General features: G+C 46.8%; 1 protein-coding gene across 18 annotated transcripts in view; it reads left to right on the forward strand.

The window, feature by feature from the left end:
• The window catches only part of LOC129051245 (protein FAM182B-like), a 272,890-nt gene extending 258,442 nt beyond the window's left edge, over positions 1–14,448 (forward strand). For 4 of the 18 annotated variants that reach the window (XM_063718475.1, XM_063718478.1, XM_063718477.1 and 1 more), the window contains exons 2-5: positions 830–1,117; positions 5,774–5,873; positions 12,676–13,147; positions 13,852–14,448. In XM_063718475.1, coding sequence (XP_063574545.1) covers positions 830–1,117; positions 5,774–5,873; positions 12,676–13,147; positions 13,852–13,858 — 867 coding nt within the window. In that variant the 3' untranslated portion in view covers positions 13,859–14,448. Of the gene's footprint in view, positions 1–829; positions 4,721–5,773; positions 5,874–12,675 lie in introns of those variants that run through there. The other 14 variants (XM_063718480.1, XM_063718482.1, XM_063718481.1 and 11 more) reach the window with 11 other exon arrangements.
• Positions 14,449–22,974: the final 8,526 nt, after the last annotated feature.

Here is a 22,974-nt window from a genome sequence, read left to right on the forward strand (position 1 = left end):
ACAGGAGCCCAGGGAGGGCAGTGCTGTGCCCAAGCTGTCAGCAAGCAGTAGGCAGAGCCCAGGCCCCTGCTTTCCCGTGGCCACCCCTTCCCAGTTCAGGGCAAGGCCACCTCTCCAGGGCCTTTCCTTCCCCTAGAGAGGAAACTCCCCAAGTTCCTCTGAGCAGACAGGAGAGCGAATGAGAGCAGAAAATTCCACTTCGGCACACACACCTGGAGCCTGAGGCTGAAAGCTGGAATCCCAGACTTTGACACTCAAGAAGGCACCTCCACACTCTTTCAGCACCTCCACCTGGGACCTTCATGAGAACCTTGCTTCCCTCCCAGGGGAGAGGGGGTGACCCAGAGACACTGGGGCCCTTAGAAGGGAATATGAGTTGGCAGTGACTGCAACAGCATGGTGGGATTGTGGGAGGTGTAGGAAGCAGGGGAAGCAGATCACAGCACTCAGGATGGCCAGAGCTGAAGGCATCAGAGTCCTCTGCCCTTGCTCTGCAAAAAAAAAAAAAAAACCCACAGCATATTCCCCTCCCACTCCACACCACCCATGGTCAGCAGTCGGCCCCAGAGGAGGAGCAGCGAGGCCTCAGGAGGACGGCAACCACTGCTGGCAAGGCGTTGGTGTTCTCCTGTTGAACTGCACAGGTTGTCAGCATCAGACAAGGTCGCTCTGTGACCATGATGGGTCAAGACAAAGCAGCTATCATGGCTCAGCTCATGCAAAACATGGACAAAAGTGACCTCACACCCCCTCTCCTGTGGCTATGTCATGACCACTACCTCCTTGTCAATTGCAGGGTTAGCTTTGGTTTTGTCTTCCTTTCTTCTAGGTAAGATTGGGGAAGATGCCAGGTGATAGAATCCACCCTGCCTCTGACAGCATCCAATCTGGAGCAAAGGCTTCTTTCAACCCTCCCGCAAGCTTCCAATACAAGCCCAAATTCTGGAACAAGTCTTTTCCAAAACCTCCTTCAGAGAAGCTCCCTGGCTCCAGGCAGTGCTTGCTCCCCTGCCTGCAGCAGGAAGCCCAGCTTGCGAACTGCAAGTGTGCTCCAGGTGGTCCCTGGATGCAGGGTGTTGACAGATGGATCCCATCGATACGCCTACTGCATAACCATGTAAGCATATCATCCCCCACTTGCACATGAGGAAACGGAGTTCCGCAGGGTGGAGAAGGGAAGACATAATTTGTCCTTCAAATGCGATACCGGTGAGATGTGAGACGCAGCATCCCTCATAACTAAGCGAGGCAGTGGGCACACCAGGACCCTCCCAGGCAGATCGGGTGTGTGGTCGCCCGCATTGCATAGCATGGGCGGGAGTGGGGGAGACCACAAATGTGTCTCGCCACCTCTCCACTTGCCTGACCTCCCTGCAGACCCCCAGGACAGGGTTAGCATCTGCTTACTGGCAGGCCTGGCCACCAGAGGTCTTTGCTCTTTTCTAAGTTCCCTGTGGTTGTGGTTCACAGGATGGGGGCTGCTCCTGAGATTCAACACCACACAGGCACTGCACAGAACTGTGCCATGGTGGTGGGCACTCGCTTTCCAGATAGGGCCCATGTTGCCAGCAGGCATGATGCCTCATTTACCCTACCCTGAGTGCAATAGGTCGTTTTATAGAAAAAAACTTGGGCCAGTCGTGGTGGTTCACATCTGTAATCCCAGCACTTTAGGAGGCCAAGGCGGTCAGATCACAAAGCCAGGAGCTCAAGACCAGCCTTGCTAATATAGTGAAACATTGTCTCTATGAAAAATACAAAAAATAGACAGATGTGGTGGTGGGTGCCTGTAGTCCCAGCTACTCAGGAGGCTGCTGCAGGAGAATCCCTTGAACCCAGGAGGCGGAGGTTGCGGTGAGCCAAGATTATGCCACTGCACTCCAGCCTAGGCAACAGAGCAAGACTCCATCTCAAAAAAAAAAAAAAAAGAAAGAAAGAAAAGTAAAGGAAAAATATTTGTAGATGAATGAAGGTGACTCCTTTGAATATTGGAAATGATTTTATTTTAGCCATTGGTCTGGCAGTCATTCTGATGGGGTGACATGTGTCCCTGCCTTAGTCAGCAGAGCACAGGAGTGTGCTACACCTCCCCTCAACTGAAGATTCAGCCCGTGAGCAGGAACGCCTGTCTTTGTGTCATACCAACAGAGAGGATGTGTCTGGTTTCACCATTCACTGCAGAGGCAGAAATTACCCAGAAAGAAGAGATAGTCTGTTCCCGGGAGTGTGTCCTTTTGACTCAGCATGGGGGTCATCTCCCTTCCTTGGCCAGGTCCCCCAACCTGAACACAGAGGCAGAGAACATGTGAAGGGCTCACATTCGCAGGTGGTCCAGGGTACAAGCACTGAGCCTGTGGTCCTGGTCACTGCCCTTTTCTCCACAGCATGGCTGCCACCATCCTGGGCTGGGGCACAGAGGGGCTTTGCAGAGATCAGCATAACAAAAGCATCAGTGAGATGCTGCAATAGCAAACCATGATACCTTCGTGGGCTGCCAAGGCAGCCTAAGCTATTTGCTGCTGAACTCAGTGTCCCCAGACAGCTGTGTGGCTGTCACTGCCTCTGGTATGTCCATTTTACTTCTCTCCTTCTGCCTGAGCTTCTGCTCTGAACTCTGTCTCTAACTTACAAGAAATCAAGCTCACTGGATTCTGAGCTCTTCAGGGTCAAGGACTGTGTCAGTAGTAAATGTCTCTTTCTAGAGATCACAGCTTAGTATCCGGCACAGAGCAGATGCTCAGCCAATGCCAAATGATTCATTTGCCAGAAAGCTGAATTTCATCCATAATCCTAGTCAATGCAAATACATTCTGCCGGTGGGGTGTGTTTGTCCTCTGAAGGCGTTTTCCCAGGCTTTGTAAATACATACAGGCCATTTAGAAATTTGAATGTCAAAGAATAAAGGAGCTTAGAAAGTAAACATTGGAGAAGTGTGGGAGGGTGGTATTATTTGCAAGACATTATTTGGTCCTTGTGAGTTCTATACATCCTCGAGGAGCACCGATTCTGGGCCAGGCCAGACACCCAGCTGGACCCAGGAGATACTGAGGTGAGTAAAGCCAAAATGCCTCCCTTCAGCAAGAGGCAGGCAGTCACACCAAAGTGATAAATGCACAAAACCAAGAGGCAGCAGAGGAGCAAGGACTACCTTGTTCCTGGACTCTGTGACCTCAGGGAGAGCTTTGAAAGGAGGACATCTGTGCAGGTCTTGGAAGGATGAACACAAATTTGCCGAGCAGGAAAGGGAGCCAAGGAAATCCCAATGGAGAACAGCTTGGGTGAGAGTGCGAGCCACGGGATTGAGGGGCACAGGCATGGAACTGGAGGAGCCGAAAGAATGAGGGAGGTCAGCAGAGGTCAGTCACAGAAGGGTTTGAATCCTGGTGAGGGAGCAGTGGGTGCTGCATGAGGGACATGGGCCTGGAGAAGATTCAGTTAGCTCTGAGTGAAGATGGAGCACACCATCCACTAGGGAACCACAAGACACAACAGAAATAAGAACCCTGAGAAGCCTGCACAAAGGATGAGAGGCCCAGGGGTGGCACCAAGAAGGTCCCTGTCTGAGGCCAGCTTTGAACGGAGACAGAAAAGGTTCTTGAGGGCCTCAGCTGCTGCAAACCTCCTCAACAAATCATATTTTACCTTCAAATATTTGCTAAAAAATACTAACTATTGGAAGAGCAATGGTCCATTGATAATAATTATTCCCTCACTGTACATTTTTTACAATTCTCAAAATGCTGTCGGTCCAGTGTCTCATTGGAACCCCCATATAATCCCATTTTACAAATAGGGAAACGAGGCCCTGTGATGTCACACCGAGGTTTGCAGCAGTTCCAGGATAGAAAATAGGGAGCACTTTCATCTCAGCAATGGGTATAAGTCTCAAAGTTCCTTTTCTGGGAGGGGGTCCTTGAGGCCATCCAGCAGCCCATAGTCCAAGTCTTCTTCTTCCTCCTTGGGCTTCTCCACACCTGTGTTCAAAGCCTCCTTCTCCTCCTTTGTTCTCAGGTACCACTACCAGTTGTTGGGCAGGGTGACCTCCTGCTGCTGCCCATCCTAGGGTGCATCCTCCAACATGGGTGCATTGTGGTTCAGCCAGCACCTACACCACCTGAAGCCCAGGGCTCCTGTGGTGGGCCTGAGGTTCCTCCCTATCAAATGGAGATGTGCCGGGGTTGCTGCCTTTGCTGAAGCCCATGTCCAGGTCATCTTCGGGGTGGCCCAGGGTACAGGGCTCTGGGGACAGGCCAGAGGGCTGCAGGGGAAAAAACCAAGAGGATGAGGGGATCTCTGAGTTAGACCGCCTGGATTTGCATGCCAGAGACTAGCTGCAAGGCCTGGGGAAGACTGGTTCACCTCTCTGGGCATCAGTTTCCTCCCATGTAAAGTGGGAGGTATAACAGATTCACTCCTACAGTTGTCTCTGAGCTTTACAGCAGGTAATGTGTGCAAAGTACTTCGCACAATGCCTGGCACATGGTAGGTGAGAATAAACAGGGTTACTATGATATCATCATCTGAGCTAGGTCACTCATGCACTTCTCCAATGCTTCAGGGTTCCCCTCCATCCCTCAGAGGGTAGCAGCAAGTGAAAGAGCTGCCCCTGGCCTTGAGGAGTTCACATCTTCTCATTTCCCAGGGGTCTCTGTCCTGTGACCACACATGCCTGGCATGCAGCAGGCGCCTCATCCACATCTGGTGAAAGAGTGGAAAGCAGGTCATTATCATGTATTGTTTGTCACAGAATCTGCAGTAGGTGACAGAGAAGTGAGTGACTGTAATTGTGCCCACCAGTTCCTGTCCCTGAATTTTCAGGGATCAAGAGGCCTTAGCAAGTCTAGTACCAGGGAGTGGGCACTGTGTGGTGGGGCAGGAGGCAGGTCCTGAGAAAGGCAGTGGGGTGAGGAGAGGAACTCTGCCTTTGAGGTCTGGGAGATCCTCCACCCGAACCTCACCAAAGGCCCCGGGCAGGTCATCCCTCCTCCCAGAATCTCTCTATGCTGTTCTGTATAATGGGGCTAGCATGGAAGAGATACTTGCACAACCATGTTCAGAGCAGCATCATCCACAATAACCAAAAGGTGGAAGCAACCCAAGTGTCCATGGATGGATGGACAGATCAACAAAATGCTGTCTATGCATACAGTGGAATAGTGTTCAGCCTTGAAAAGGAAGGAGATTCTGATGCCTGCTGCATCAAGAATGAACCTTGAGGACATTAGGCTGAGCAAAATAAGCCAGACCAAAAAGACAAATGCTGTATTATTCCACTTTTCCAAGGCACCTAGAGTAGTCAAATCCATAGAGACAGACAGGAAAATGGTGGCTACCAGGTCCTGGGGAGGGTGGTGATTGGGGAGTTGTTTTTAAATGAGTTACAGAATTGTAGTTTTACAAGATGAAAAGCATTCTGGAAATTGGTTGCACAACATTGTGAATGTATTTAGTGCCACTGAAATGTAAACTTAAACATAGTTAGACAGTAAATTTTAGTTTATTTTACCACAATTTTTATAATGGGGTAGTTGTGCCTGTCTTCTTGTGTTGCTGTAGGATTTCATGAGATAACATATAAGGAACCACCCAGCATGTTGCCTGGCACATAGTAACTGCTCAATAAATCACAACTGGATGCTATTGAAGATAAAGTTACCTGACTTCTCTGAGGCTTGCTCTCTTCAGCTGAAACTTCTCCCAAAATATATTAGATGAGACCCTACTGTATTATACTGGGTTCATAAATACCACTCCCCCATTTCCCTTCCCACAGAGTGCAGTGAATAGAAGACACTTCTCTGCACCCCAAAAGCTCCATGCTGATTGCGAGAAGGAAATGCTGGATGGAGGGGTTCCTGGAACTACTGTGAGGGGTGAGCTTTCCCCAGATGTCTAGAAATGAGGCAGAGGCCTGACATCTTCCACCCCCACTAAGATTGCCTTGCAGTTCCCAGCTGGCTCTATACTTCCTAGAAACTGCCACTTTTCTGCCTCCATTACCTCATAGCCCAGTCAGCACCATTATCATCATCACCATGATCGCCATCACCATCCTTACAATCACCAACACTATCATCATCACCATCACCATTCTTACCCTCACCATTCTCACCATCATCAACACCAGCATCTTCACCATAACTATCACTATCATTATCACCACCTTCACCATCACCATCCTCACCATAATAATTATTGTCACCCTCCCCATCCTCATAATCATCATCATTATTAACATTACCATCACTATCATCGTCACTATCACCATTCTCACCATCATCATCCTCATCATCATCACCATTATCCTCACCATAACTATCGCTGTTATCATCACCACCTTCGCCATCACCATCCTTATCATCACCATCACAATCACCACCATCACCATTCTCACCATCACCATGTTCACCTTTACCATTCTCACCATCATCATCACCTTCATCATCCTCAACATAACTATCACTTCATTATCACCACCTCCACCTTCACCATCACCATCTTCACTGTCATCATCACCACCATCACAATGATCCTTGCTACATGGAACCATGCATTCTGGGTAGGAGGGCTCTTGGGTCAGGGCATCTAACACATCTTGTAGGATAGAAACCCAGCCCCTCAGGGTCTCACAGTTGGTGAAGTAACTGATTCTTGTGAGGTCATGTTCCTCTGGGTGATGTGGGATGTCACAAGACCAATAAATATGGGCTGAAGCCCACATCACTTCTTTTTTTGTAAAATAAGCTACATCATCAGTAGTAATTGTATGATAGCAGAGAATAAGAACTCAGCAAATGTAAATAATTTGATGCTATGAGAAGCATATGAAGCGGAGTTCATATTCCGGTATGCATCTATTCCAGTGACGGCAATCCTTTACCACTTCCATGAAGGAGAGGAGAAAATATTATTACAACATTACCAGAAATCTGTCTGGTCTAGGCAAGGCAGTTCCTCTTTCCAGGGTCTCAGCATTGCTCATTGTCGGCAGTCAGGGCACTCATCTGGGCAGTAGGCAGCACTGCTGCAGGGAAGTTCATGTTATTGGAAACATGTAGCATCTTCTCCTGCTACCATTGCCACATTGTCCACGAACTCACTGGGCAAACGATGAGGAATCTGGGAAAAGTTCTCCTAACCAGAACATAATCATCCATATCAGGATATCAGCATCCACCCAACACTACTGTCCAATCACCAGATGCTATAATCTCATCCAAATTTTCTCAGTTGTGCCCTAAATACATTTTTTTTTAACTTTGTAATCCAGGATCCAATCCAGGATTTCCCATTGCATTAATTGTCATGTCTCTTAAGCTCCTTCAAACAGTTCCTCTGTTTTGCCCTATTTTTCATAACCTTAAGAGTTTTAAAGAGCATAAGCATTTATGAAGGATGTGCTCACCTTTTTCCATCTGATGTGTTTCCACATCCGGACTTAGGTCATGTATCTTTCACAAGAAAACCACAGAAATACTGCTGTGGTCTTCCTAGGACATCACAGCAGGAGGCACATGATCAAGTTTGTGCCAGATTTCTCCACCACAAAGTCATCATTCTTCCAATTGTAATTGAGAAGTATTTCATATGAAGATATTAATTACACATACACATGAATGTATATTTATATGTAAAATATATACAAAATATTATTTCAATGTCTAACCAATATAAAAGTTATTAATTAGATATGTTTAATTTTATTTCCTACTAAGTTTTCAAAATCTGGTGTGTGTTTTACCCTGACAGCACATCTCAGACCAGCCTTGCCACATTTCAAGTGCTCAATATTCACATGGCTGTGGCTACCATATTTGTCAGGGCAGCACTAAAGCACTAAAGAACTTCTGCCTTGGAGAAGTTCTAAGCTTTCAAAATGTTTGGCAAATATATTTTATAAAATTCTTCAGAATCCATAAATAGGCAATTACACATTCAGTAAGCCATAGAATCCAACATGACATTAAAAATGAATCCCTTGACAAAAAAGAAGTTAGGCAAAATTTTCTTCAGACCCAATGGACAAATCAATTATGATTACCTAACATGCCCATTATTATTTATTAACATCCTTCATTAATACCCCCAAACCCCATCAACAGGTAAATGAATAAACGCATTCAGGCGTATCTGAACAATGTCCCAATTCCTTACCATTCTTACTTCTTTTGCAAGCAGAAAAGACTCAGTAATAGCAAAGACTATTCAGATAGTTTGTTCTTAAGCCAGTAGTTGTAATTTCCTGGAGGTCTATGTGATATCAATTATGTACTTCAATACCTCTCACAAGTACTTTTCCTGTTTGGCCATTTTCTGCAGTATATCCATGCTCCCATTTTCTCTATTCTTTTATTTCTATCCTAGACTTTTCTTTCATTCTATAATTCTTTATCCTAAAAATATTAATTTAAGGATAACATCACAAAATAGTGTATTTCTTCAGATGATACTTCAAATTGATACTTAATATACAGAAATGACTATCATGGACATAACCCACAACATGTGAAATGTATGGCTCATTCTACTGACATGATAAAGGAAAGTTAATGACAACTGAATTTCTAGTCATTTTCCACCCAACGAGTTGCTTATAAAATGGCAAGGAATTGTAGGTATGTACAGAGTGGCTATTTTTTGGTGGGGTGTTCAGCAACTCTCCTCTTGAGAGCCCCCCTTTTCTTTGAGGACCATTTCAATGAGCACCAACTGGGCCTGACCCAACCTACCAGCCCCAGTCCTAGAGGTGATCATGATGCCCAGCTCTGGCAAAAGACTCTACCCTTGGATCGTAGCAACAGTTTCAGTACTTTTTTTTTTTTGGAATCATCAGGAAGGACTCTTGCTTTTTGTACCACTGTGGTCTGTGAGGACAAAGTAAAGTGGGTTATTTGTCGTACTATCTCTTGCTACAGAGAGAGAAGAGAGTCATCTTCAGAAGGAAAAAATGAGGCTAAAACAAAAGGAAAAGTGTCAAGAGAAAGAAGGAGAACATTTCTTGACGATTTTATATAAGCCCCTGGGTCCAGCTATGCATGACAGTGACTTGGGATAAAGCTCTGTCACTTATAGGACCATTGACTTAAATATAAAATAAAGTATTAAAAGCTATGAATTTTTAGATGAAAATACAGAAAAAAAATCTTTGTAATATTCAATTAATCAAAAATGTCTTAGATGAAGCCCCAAAAACCAAATGCACAAGAACAATTAATAAATTGGACCCCATCAATATTAAAAGCATCTGCTATTTGAAAGATAGTGTTATGAAAACAAAAAAGAAATCTCAAGGGGAAAATACTGGCAAGTCTCATATCTAATAAGGGATTTGAATCCAGAGTATATAAAGAAATTATTAAAATTTAATAATGAGAAAATAAGCAAAGAAAAAAACAAAAAGGGAAGAAGCAAAAAAAAAAATGTGAACATACATTTACCAAATATATACAGATGGCATGTAAGTACATAAAGAGATACTACATATTATTAGGCATTATGGAACCACAATAAAATACTGTTGTACACACATGAAAATGTCTAAAATTTTAAAAGAAGACCCATACAAAGTGTTGGCAAGAGTGTGGAATTCTTACATACTGCTGATAAAAATATAAAATGGTACAACCATTTTGGCAAACATTTTGACGGTCTATTAAATCTAAACCTAAACCTATTAGCTATTACACTCCTAATATTTACTCAAAGTTATAAGAACTTATGTACATGAATGTTCATTGCAAATGTACTTGTGTAAGTCCCAAACTGGAAGCAATGCAAAAACCCATCAACAGGCAAATGGATATATAAGTTGTGACCGATCTACACAATAGAATACTACTCAGTAATAAAATTAATGACCTATTGTTGCCTACAATATTGCTGAATCTCAAAATAATTATGTTGTGTGAAAGATGCCAGACCCCTCCAAAAAAGGGTCCATACTACACTTCGTTTATATAAATGTCTAGACAAGGCAAACTCTTTTATAGTGAGAGATTGGTGATTGTCAGGGAGAGTGGTAAGGTAGGAAGATACAGAAAGTTTGGGATTATAAAAGGACAAGGGGAAACTTTTATGAGTGCTGGATATGTTCATTATTTTTATTTTGGTGATGGATTTGCAAGTACATATAAAAAATAACACGCAATGGAAGTAGAAACAGTATTTTTGTTTCTTACTTAAAAAAGCACAATTTACTTACTAATGGGATGTGTGTGCCTGTTGGGCACACAGCACAACTATTCAAATCTTAAAATCGGACTGGATCTCAACCACTGGACCTTATTCCTATTCCACACTGACTTTAGCACAATACTTCCTTTCATCGCGGTAGTTAACAACACCCACCTTAAAGGTAAAGAAATGCACTTCTAACTACTTTTGAACTATGAACTGCCTCAGGCTAGTAGTTCTTAAGGTCTCCAGCAAATGTTGCTTTGTTTCCCTCAAAAATATACAGCCTGGGAAACATGGCAAAAGACCGTCTCTACTAAAATTATAAAACTTAGCCAGGCATGGTGGTGCTTGCCTGTTGTCCCAGCTACTCAGGGAGGCAGAGGCTGCAGTGAGCCTAGACCTCACCACTCCACTCCAGCCTGAGGGACAGAGTGAGACCCCCATCTCAAACACACACACACACATACACATACTCACACGCTATCCGCTGGTGCCCCTGTCAGTTAAACACAGCATCTTAGAGCACCTTAGCACACAGTGTGAAAGCCGTGGTCCTAAACACTTCAATTAAAAGTGAAACATCTCTGGCTGGATTTTTAGAATATTCACTTTTTAGTGTTTTATATTATATTTAATTTTTATGTTTTAATTAATTTATCTGAATACAAGAATCCAGACATTTGGAAATAAAACAATGGAAAACATGCCTGCAAACACTAATCAGCACAAAGCTCACGTTGCTATGTTATTATTGACAGTTTAGACTTAAGCCAAGAAATATTGCTAAGATAAAAAAGATTTTACGATGTCAGTCACCAGAAAAGTATGCCAATGTTAAATATGTCTAAATATAAAATATCCCTTCAAATTATTTACTACAGAAACTGATATAACTAAAAGAAACATGGACTAATCTACAATATAGATTTTAACATACCTTTCAATTACCGATGGAACCAACAGAAAAAAATCCATAAGAGAAAGGGAGATTTGATGAACACAATGAACAAACTTGACATAAACTGACATATACAGAACGGGACACTCAACGACTACTGGATACACGTCCTTTTCCAGTGCACGTATCATATTTACCAACATCGATTATATGTTGGAATTTAAAGGGACTCATCAGTCATGGGATTTTGCCTAAACTTGTCTGGCCTACAACGGGGTTCAAATACAGTTAAATTCTTATTTCATCTAAAGAGTCCTATCCTTTTTTTTGGAAATTTTACCGCAACAATCTAAGTTTGCATAACAACTGAACCCAGCCCTTGGAACTTGAAGTTTATCCTAGCCAAAGGCAGATTAAACCGTCTAAGTAATAATGTCCTTCAAATTGTTGTCCCCTGCTCCAGTAACGGAGTATAGCTCCAAGAAGCTAACAGACTGTTTGTCCTTCATAGTATACATTCTATGTTACATCAAAACATGGTATAAAGCCTTGAAATCAGCAGCAGAGAGAAAATGAGATCAACAACCATCTAGCTGTGACCTCACTACTTCGTAATTACGCTTTTAGCTGACTCCTTTACTTGATTCCTAACTGCTTATTTCTGGCAGGGTAGCACTAATCCCTGACCAAGCTGACCTTTTAAGAAGTGAGCATAATGAAAAGGCTCTACCACCAGTGATCAGTTTAACAAGCTGCAACACTGGTCAATGGCTGCAACTCTAGTCACTGGCTGCAACTCTAGTCACTGGCTGCAACTCATATTGTGGGTTTTAAGAGCTCAGAATTAACATGGAAATACTATTGACTCCAAAAGAAACCCAGAAATCTCTGGGAATCCAGCAAAGATAGAAAGGGTCCTCTCAATAGTCACCACTCACACTTTGCTTTGTTTTGGTAACTATTTTATTACATACGGAGAATATCAAAAAAGTATGCCTTTTCCTCATTGTTAATGCTAACCCTAAAATGGTAAGGCTCTTGCAAGTTGAAACCCCCAGGCTCTCACTGGCCCTTCAACAGAAGGCAGTGAAGTCATCTGCAAGAGTGATCACCCAAAAGCTTCCAGGCTGGACAAGTTGGGACTCAGTTCTTTCAGTTCCCAAATTCACAGTTCTCTTGGGATATGGTTATTTATGGAGCTCCTGAAGATGAGAAATTCCACCCAGAAAATTCTGTTTATAAAAATTACTCACATCTAATTATCTCAGGAGACATTAACACAGTAATGTTGAAAATTTTCCATTAATTGTTAATCCATGGAGAAAAACTGGACAATTATTTTTTAAAATATGGAAAGCTTCATATAATACAAATTATACTACCACATGTGATTCAACTTCTATTCATTAATGCCAGAGAAGTTAATAATTACGAATTGCCAGTGGTTAAAAAAAATAAATCATTCATCATTGGAGAAGTGCAGAAGCTTTAAAAGAGATAAGAATTAGTTTTTGGCTTTGGGGCGTTTTACGCTTTCCAAAAGGTTTTGCTCTTTTTTTGCTCATGGCTTTTTCTCTCTCTCTCTCTCTTTCTGATTTCAGTTTCTTTTGATTTCTCCTGCTTAGAAATGGTGAGAGAACTTTGGATGCGGAACGTGGAGGAGGAGGAACACGAAGTGGGGATCTGCACTTGGGGTGGTCAACACTGCGGATGCCCAGCAAAGGCACTGCCTGGTCCACCTCCCGGAGGGGTCTCTGCGCCCCAGTCGGCATCGCAGCTGATGGTGAAACTTTTGTTGTGGCAGAAGAGTGTCCACAAACTTCGGAAGGTATCCGCTGCATCCTCCATGGCCGTGTATGCCTGCCGAGGGCGATCTTCTCAGGGAGCGGAAAGTCGCGTTCGTGGGCCAGGGCTGGCTGGCTGGAGCCACTTGGGCGGCGCAGCCCTGGCGGAGGTTCAGGCGGCCCCGGTGTCGCAAGCGGCTGTGAGTGATGCCTCCTTGGGGCCGGAGGGGTCCCAGGAAGGCTGCAGACCAGGGCTGACCAGCGGGCAGCATGGTGGCCGCGATGGAAGGTGACGGAGTTCGCAGCGCCAGGGGGCCCAGCAGACCAAGAGCCCGGGCATCCCGCATCGCCAGCAGCACCGCGGGGAGGCCTGGCGCTGGTGACGCGGCGGCCACTGCACGAGGCCCACGACCCAGTCCCAGAGGCCAGCCCATCATCAGCTAACATCAGGAACCCCGGGCCAGCTGAGGCCCGGGCCCCAGGGGCAAGACAAAGGGCAGAGGCTCCGCAGGCGGGGCCGAGAGCCGGCAGCGCAGGCCTGGCTCCACCGCCGCGGAGCTCGCAGGGCGCAGCAGGCACCCAGCAGCGACCAGGGATTCCAGAGGAGGCTGTGCACCCCCGCAAAGGCTCCTGCCCGGCGTCCAGCCTCTCCGCGGGGACTCCACGTGCACCCCCTCCTCATTGTCCTTGTCTAGGGCCGAGGCAAAGTCCTCGCTCCCATGGCGTGACTCCGGGGGCGCAGGAGCCTAGGCTGAGCAGGTGGAGTAGGGTGAGCACCGCCAAGAACCCAACGAGAGTGGCGCCCCAGGGCGGCACAGGAGGCCGCATTTAACCTGTCAATCATCTCAAAGATTTTATGACATCTTCTTTTTTTGACGTCTTATAATATCTATAACGTTTATTATATCTTGTGATATAATTATTAACACCACTTCATTGTGATTATTATGATTATTTTTATACCAACACATCTTCAATTATTAATATTCCCAGTTGCTAAAGAAAAATGAAAACGACTAGTTTTGAAAGCCTTACTTCTGCCAATGGAAGCACATTCCAGCATGTCGCCAACGCAATTCACTTTCCACCACTTTCACAAGAAACGTTACTGCACAATTATACTATCCTACCCTTATATACTTTGTGTGTGTGTGTACTTGTATGTATGTACATAATATATGTTATATATACATATATAAAGTATGCCAGAGATGAACAAGTATTAGAAAATTAAATGCACCCAGGTCATGTCAGTGCTATGTATAATGTGGTGTACTAAGTATAGATGTTCAACAGTGTGGAATCTAGGCTGGAACAAGACTTCTAGTCTTAAGCAATTCTTTCTAGGTTCAGTCTCTGGAAATAATGCTCTGTATCAAATGTGCGAGAAAATTAATGGGTTTTAAAGACTATTCTATGTCAACTATAACATTTCATTTGGGGATTTCTGTCCCTTATAATATCTACCTCATTTTGGATGGATTCCTTGAGGCCTGGTTTATTTTTCTTTTCCTTTCTACACATCGCTGCTTAGAGTGATGAATGGAGTTGTATTTTGAATAAAATAGCTAAGCATCCTTTTGTGAGCAAGGAGCATGATGGTACTTAGACCTACCATTTCTCGTTACGGTGGTTATGGTTACGGTGGGGCTGGTGTGTTTACCTGGAGCCTGAATGTCCACTGGGACATGATACCCACTGGGATTTTTTTGTGTCAACCTGGTCTCTGATGTCCACCTGGGGATTGGGTATCCACCTAAGGCCTGATGTTTACCTGGAGCCAGATGTGCACCTGAGGCCTGATGTCTATCTGTGTCCTTATGTTCACCTGGGGACTGATGCACACCTGAAGCATAGGTTTTCACCTGGGGCCTGATACCCACCTGTAGTGTGGGTGTCAACCTTGGGGCTGATGTTCAGCTGGCGTCCACTGTCGACCTGGGGCCTGGTGTACACATGGGGCCTGGGCATCCACCTGAGACTTGATGTTTAATATGGCCTAGAGTTCTTTTGGGGCCTGTTGTACCCTGGAGCCTCGGCGTAAACCTGGAGTCTGGTGTCCCAGCTGGACACCTGGGTCCCAGGTGATCTTCAGGCCCTAGGTGAAAACTCCAGGCTCTAAGTGGACAACCAGGCCCCAGGCTGATGTTTACTGGGGCCAGATGTCTACCAGGCCCCAGGTGAAAACTCCAGGCTCCAAGTGGACAACATGACCCCAGGTTCCAGGTAGACACTGGAATCCAAATCAACACCAGGCCCCAGATGGACACCCAGGCCTGTGGTGGACATCAGACTCCAGAAGGTCATCTGGCTCGAGGTGGATATCAAGCCCCAGGTGGATACCTAGTCCCCAGGTGGATATCAGGCCCCACTTTGACACCAGTCCCTGGGTAGATACCTAGGCCTCAGGTGGATATCCAGTCTCTAGCTAAGCATCAGGCTCCAGGTGGACCCAGGCCCTAGCTGACTGGGGACTAGTGTTCATATGGGCCACGTGTCCATCTGGGCCCTAGGTGTCAACTTGTAGCCTGATGTCAACCTGGGAGCTGGTGTTCACCAGAGGACTAAAGTCCTCCTGGTGCCTGATGTCCAACTTGGGACTCTGTGTCCACCTGGAGACTGATATCCACTTGGGACCAGATGTCCAACTGGAGCAAGATGTCCACCTGTAGTCTAGAACTTCACCTAAGGCCTGATGTTCCCCAGGGCCTACAGGGCCTGTGTATCTACCTAGGGACTTGTGTCCAGGTGGGGCCCGAGTTCCATATGGGGTCTGGAATTAACCTGGGACCTGATGTCCACCTGAGGCCTGGGTGTTCTTCTGGAGACTGATATCTATCTGGGTCCTGGGTGTCCTCCTGTGGTCTGATGTCCACTTGTAGGCTGGTGTCCACCTGGGGCCTGGGTGTCCACCTAGGAACCTGATGTATACCTGAAGTCCAGTATCTACCTGGGTACTGATGTCTACCAGGAAAGTGATATAAACCTGGGGCCTGATAGCCACCTGGGCCCTGAGTGTCCACATATGTTCTGATTTCCTACGGCCTGAGTGTAGGGTCTGAGTGCCACCTGGGTCCTGATGTTCACCAGGAACCTAGGTACTCACTTGGGGCTTGATGTTCACCTGGGGCCGAATGTCCATGTGAGACCTGGTATTCACCTAGAGCCTGGGCATCCACCTGCGGCCTGATGTTCAGTTGGCGACTAGGAATTCCACTAAGGCTGGATGTCCACTAGGGGCATAGGGAACCACTTGTGGCCTAGTGTTCCCCTGAAGCCTAGGTGTCAACCCAGGGCATAATGTCTTCTTTCGGCCTGCTGTCCACCTGCAGACTGGTGTCTGCATAGGGCCTGGTATCCATCTGGGGTCTGGTGTCTGCATGGGGCCTGGTGTCCACCTGAAGATTGAGTACAGACCTCAGACCTGATGTATGCCTGGGGCCTATTTATCCACCTGGGGACTAGAATTCATCTGGGGCCTCATGTCCACTTAAGCCCTGGGTGTCAACCTGGTGCCTAATGGCCACCAGGGATCTGTGTACTCACTTGGGGCCTGGTGCTCCCATAGGGCCTAGGTATACACCTGGGGAATGATGTGCAGGTGGAGGTGGATGTCTTCCTGGGTGCTGGTGTTCACCTGGGGACAAGGGTCTCCCTGGGGACTGGTGTTTATCGGGAGCCTCATATGCACCTTGAACCTGCCATCTACCTAGGGCCTGATGTCCATGTTAAGGCTGGGTGTCCACCTGGGGCCTGGTTGTCCACTTGGGTCCTAATGTCCGCCTAAGACCTAGTGTTCACCTAGGGCCTGGGTGTCCACCTGGAGCCTGATGTTCAGCTGGAGATGCATCCACCCGAGACCTAGGTATCCACTCAGGGTATGGTGTTGAACTGGGGCCTTATGTCCACCTGGGGACTAGATATCTACCCAAGGCTTGATGTCCACCTGGAGCCTGATATCCACCTCAGAGCTGGGTGTCCACCCAGGTTCTGGTATCCACCCGGAGCCTGGTGTTCATCTGGGGCCCAGTGCCCACCTGGAACCTGGGTATCACCATGGGGCCTTGGTGTCCACTTGGAACGTGATGTGCACCTGGGACCTGAGTTTCCACCTAGGGCCTGATGACCACCTGAGACCCAGGTGTCCTCCTGGGGTCTGATGTCTACCTGAAGCCTACGTAACCACCTAGGGCATGGTGTTACCTGGGCCTTGATTTCCACCTGAGCCTGATGTACACCTGGGGCCTGGTTGTCCATCTGAGGCCTGATGTACACCTCAAGTCCGGTGTCCACTTGTGGCCTGATGTCAACTTGGAAGCTGATATCCACCTGGGGACTGATGTTCTCCTGGGGCCTGATATCCAACTGGGATCAGATGTTCACCTAAGGCCTAGAGTTAATCTGGGGCCTGATGGTCACCAGGGTCCCAGGTGTCCACCTAGGGCCTAGTGTCCAACTAGGGCCTGATGTCCACCTGGAGTCTAGTATCCACCTTGGCCCTGATGCTACTTGAGGCCTAGGTGTCTTCCTAGATCCTGAGTCCCCAATTAGGCCCTGATGTCCACATGAGGCCTGGTGTCCTTATAGGGCCTGATATCTACCTAAGGCCTGGGTATCCTCCTGCAGCCAGATGCTCACCTGTAGGCTGGTGTCCATATGGGGCCTGTGTGTCCACTTGTGAGCTTGATGTACACCTGGACTCCAGTGTCCCCTTGGTTACTAATACATACCAGGAAAATGGTATATACCTTGGGCCTGATATACACCTGGAGCCTGTGTGTCCACTTGAGCCCTGATGTCCACCTGGGGCCTCGTGTTTACCTGGAGCCTATATCCACACACTACTCAAAGTCAAGTTGGGAAAAGGACCCAGCATAGGTGAGGAGCACAGAACAGGGACCTCATTCATAAGAAAATCTGCTGTAGAATGGGTGCTCTAAGCTCTTAAAACAGCCTCTGCCTCAGGAAAGACTGTCCAGGGCATAGGAAGCCCACACACAGGGTGGGATGACAAGTTTGCATCTGGCACTGCTGGGAGCCCTGGGGGTCTCTGCCCTTTTAGCCACGTTGTCTCCTGCCTCTTAGAGTGGTGGGATTCTGGGCTCTGATTGCAGCAGGTGGAATCACTTAGCTGTCCTCCCCTTTTAGCATTACTGTCTTCTGTAATAAACCTCTCACTTTGATCTGCCAGGCTGTCAAATGATTTGATTGCCCTCTCTGTTTTGGTCCAATGGTTCATCAATCCAAATATCCACAATAGAAGGACAGATTTTAGTCTCTTCATACAGTGGGATATTTCACAGCTATTAAAACAAAATAAATGCTTGTATATTGATAGGCAAAGTCATCCCACATCAATAACATTTAGACACATTTTATGATCCCACATCTATATCTATACATAATGTTTGCCACTGCTTAAACAAAACAACATCTAAGCTTTAGACTCCAAATGGAATTACAGGGGAGTCTTGATGTCTGTGTTCTGCAGTTCTGCCATGTTTGAAATTGTCAAATAAACATGGTGCCTTTCCGGTAGCCACTCAGAATTCATCCTCTCTGTCCACAAAGCATTGTCACCATCCCTGTTCCATTTGCCCCAGCCCCGTGGAGCTTGCTGAGCTGGCACCATCATCTCTTGGAATAGACAAAGACATTGAGGACCAGAGAGGGGAAGCACCTTGTTGACATCCCAGAGCTCTGAGTCAAAGTGGACTTGGACTCCCTTACTAGCTGTTTCCTAAAGTCCAGGGAGCCCTGGAGGCCCAGGAATGTAAGGGCTGGAGCCGGGGTCTTTCTGTCCTGAAGTAGGGGAGATGGGGCTACAGCTCACAGCTTGAGTGCATTTCCTCTCAAGTACAATAAGGGCTGCTTTGTAAGATAAAAAATATAAATGGCTGCCTGCAAATTTGTCAGGTAATGTGTTTGTCTCCCCTATGGGACTGTAAACTTGGTATAAGCAGGGACCTGTCTGAATCACCCTAGTGTCCCCAGCAGCAGGCCAGAGCCTGACATATAAAATGACTGACTTCATTGAATACCAACACCTTCTAGGTGCCAGGTACTCCTCCAGATGCTGGAATCGGCAGTGAATAAGTTACCCAGAATCCCTGCCCCTGTGTAGCCCTCACTGTAGTAGAGCAGAACAGATGATGGATAAGTAAGCATGCAGGGTGTGAGATGGGTGGGAGAGCTGCATTGCGGAATCGGGCAGTGTGCAAAGCGGACACTCAGGAAAGAACCTGAGGATTGAGCTGTGGATATGATGGAGAAAAGTCTCCCCTAACATGAGTGCAGACACTCCAGCTACAATCAAGCAGAGGTGGAGAAGGAAGCGCAGAGGCAAGCAGCTGGGGAGATGTGGGGGTGGGATCCAGGGAAGGTTCTCTCTTTATTGCATCTATTTTCAAATTGAAATAGGAAGCAAGGCAGCAGGTGTGAGGAAGGCTGGGGAAGGTTTTAGAGGTTTAAGGAGGAAGGCGAAGGCACGATACTGTTGCTTGGGGACAGGGCAGCATTTCCAGAGCTGGGTGCCTGGGCTCCAGGGCAAGTCACTTCATCTCTTCCTGTGCCAGCATCTCCTCAGCTGTGAAATGGTGATTATTATAGAACAGATTCATAGAGTTTTATGATAATTAAATCAGTTGGTATTCATAATATGCTTAGATTATATATATTTTTATTAAGATAACAAATAGAGAAGTCTGGCAGACTTATGGACTCAGGAAATGAGTGAGTTTGTAGGACATCATCCAGGGCCCACTGGAGGTTTCGGCTTAATGATTAAATGAGAGCAAAATGCATGTGTGTTTCTCTCTGGCTGTGCTCAGCCACCTGAGTGCAGGAGCAGAGGGAGCGGGTGGCTGGTTTTCAGCAGAGTGCAGTTTTGCCCTGGGAGTACAATCAATTGTAGGGCAAGAGAGTGGAGAGTGTTAGAGAGGGTGGATGACAGGCTGGACCATATAGTCTCAGCTGGGAGGAGCGGAAATTTGCAAGAAAGTGAGTGAGACACAAAAGTGAAAATTTGGAGTCATTGAAGTGTGTTGGAGTTGGGAGTCAGCGGGAAAAAGGAAAGTGGTGGTCAAAAAAAGGGTGTTTGAAATTGAGGGTCTGGAGTAGCTACAGTTTCTGCAGTGACAAGGACAAGAATATACAGGTAGGAGTGGGTGACTCAGGGAGGGTGGAGACAAGGTCTCTAGGGGTGGAGGGACCAAGAGCCAGAGTATTAAGAGGACTCTTTATGTGCATGTTGGCATCACCTCGGTAGGAGAAAGTGCCCATGAACTGGGAGATAAGTCTTCATTGCATAGGGATGTGGTCCTGGGTGCAATCTGAGGGCAAGAGCTTCAATACAGATTCCCTTCCTGTGTCACCGTGTCCTTGGGTAATTTTTCTTTGGGTGAACGTCACAGAGTGTGCTTACACACACCTCAATATTTTACCTACTGTACACCTAGGCTCTATGGCACAGCCTACTGCTCTTAGGCTGCACACCTGGGCACAGGTTACTGCAGTGAATACTGTTGGCAGTTGTAGCACAATGGTCAGTACTTGTGCATCCAAACATATCATGAAAAGTACAGTAAAAACATAGTATTGCACTATATAAAAATATAGTATGGTACCTAGACATGGTGCACTGGTCTAGGACACTTACCATGAATGGAACGTGCAGGGCTGGAAGCTTCTCTGGGTGAGTCAGTGAATGGTGAGTGAAGGTGAAGTCGTAGGGCATGACTGTGCACTACTGTAGATTTTATAAGCACTGGACACTTAGGCTACACTACGAGATATATATTTCTTTTTCTACAGAATTATAAATCTTTTTTAATAAATATATTTTTAAAGTAACTGTGCCATAACGTTACAATTGTTATGTCACTGGGCTAGGCAGTAGGTGTCTTTCGGCTCCATTATAGTTTCATGGGTCCACTACTGCACATGCGGTCTGGGTTGACGGAAACATCATTTTGTGGCATATGAATATATTTTTACGGGAGAGAAGGATGATGAGCTGAAAGAGGGAGGCAATGACAAGCAACGAGGACCTATCCTGCTCAGGCTCAGGGAAGGGTTGGAGCAGAGGACAGCAAGGCAGCAGTGTCTTCAGGGGATCGGGCCTCTTACTCACAGCAAGGAAGAAAAGGAGGAGTTCCCTGAGGCTGCTGAAAACCAGGGGGCTGCTGGTGCTGGAGCAGGATTTTGAGGACATGCAAAAGGGTTTCAGCAAGGGAGGGAGGGAGGAAGGGACTGGGGAGCGAGGGTCAGCCCAAGATAACCAGACCTCTCCCAGGACTCTTCTGGCCACTCAGAAGCAGTGGTCATGCCCAGTTGAGCCCACAAAGGGCACACAGTGCCCAGAGTGAGAACCTGGGCTGCCTATTGCCCAGCCCTGACACAGCCCAGCCATTGCTGGCACCTGCTGTAGCCCCTAAGATGGATCAGCCTGGCCCGGTCCTCAACAGCCCTCACTGAGGCAGGTAAAAACACAGGCACCTGTGATAAGAGGCAGGCAGAGGCAAGTCACATAGTAGTGGCAGACCAGGTGCTGCAGGAGCCCAGTCTGATGGGCACTGAATCCAGGCAGGCTTTCTAGAGGCAGTGACTCAGGATTTGTGTTCCAGTTGTGATGGTGGCACATCCATGAAGCAGCACATGGTCCAGCTGGGCACATTGGGACTGGAGGCTGTTTTTTTGTTTTTGTTTTTGAGACGGAGTCTCACTCTGTCTCCAGGCTGGAGGGCAGTGGCATGATCTAAGCTCACTGGAGGAGGCTGGTTTTTAATGAGTCTTGAGGCCAAGGCAAGGGTCATGACCAGGGTCCAGCCTCAGTAATGCATTCACCCCTTCACCCTGGGGCACTGCTGCAGGCCCACCATCACCAGCCTACATTTGCTCCTCTCCTGCCCTCTCTTCCCAGGAAGCCCCTCACCTGTCACTTCATGAAGAATATGGAAGCCAAGGAGGTCTTCTTCAGACATTCCTCTCCACCCATGCACTTCCTCCCTCCCTGCCAACTTCAAAGGAATTCATGTCCAGAGAGACCCTCCCCAGTTGCCCCACCTTTCCATCAGCCTCTTCCAGGAACTGTCCTCTGACATCTCTCTGTCTAGGTTTCCCTCTCACTCTTGTGCACACCAAGACTGTTCTCCCTTTTCCTGTCAGCCACTGAGTCCACTCAGATATCTTCTGCTTCCCAAAATTAAAATTACAAACCAAAACAGAAAAAGCTTCCATGACCTTACACATTGTAGACACTTGGCTACAGCAGTGAATGACATAGACAAAGTCCCTTTCCTCATGTAGCCCTCACGCTAGTAGAGTGAAACAGGTAATAAATAATCTAGTCAAATGTTCAGCATGTGAGTTGGTGATCAGAGCATTGTGCTTCATGCCTGTAATCCTAGTGCTTTGGGAGGCCGAGATGTGAGGATGGTTGAGGTCAGGAATTTGAGACCAGTCTGGATAACACAGTGAGACCCTGAATCTACAAAAAATAAAATAAAATGAAATAAAATAAAGGAAAAGTGAAAGAAGATAGAATGTGTCAGTGAGAAAGGGGGATGGGAGAGCCACAATTTTGACAAGGTGGTCCAGGAGGGTATAGCTCCAACCACTATTCCTCTGGCCCATTCCACATCTATCCCCATCCCACACCCTGCACAGTGCTTGGGTCAAAGCCTCTCAGTCCTGCTTGTATTTCTCCAAGAGTAATCCAGGGAGCAACTGCATCAGAACTGTGGGGTGAGGTCACAGCCCCTGCCTGTGAGAAGTGCGGATTCCTCTGCCTGGACTAGAATGCCTGGGAACTGGACCCAGGAATTTCCCAAGATCTCTGGGGGACTCTGAGACATCCCAAGGTATGGGAACTGCAGATTTCCTCCTGAAAAGAGAGCACTGTCTCAAGGGGTCCAGCTCACCCAGCCCTACCTTGTAGCCACCAGACCTGTCTGAGCCTTGGAGAATGCTGCTCTTTCCTCCTGGAATGTCCTTCCCAGCATTCCTTGCCTGGTAACTCTTACACATCCCTCAAGACCCAACTCAAGGGCCACCTCTTCCTGACATCACTCCCTGAACTTTCTCCTGTGTTTCCACTCTCCTCTTCACCAAGTGATG

This window comes from Pongo abelii, chromosome 19 (genome assembly GCF_028885655.2).
Source record: "Pongo abelii isolate AG06213 chromosome 19, NHGRI_mPonAbe1-v2.0_pri, whole genome shotgun sequence".
Lineage (NCBI taxonomy): Eukaryota > Metazoa > Chordata > Mammalia > Primates > Hominidae > Pongo > Pongo abelii.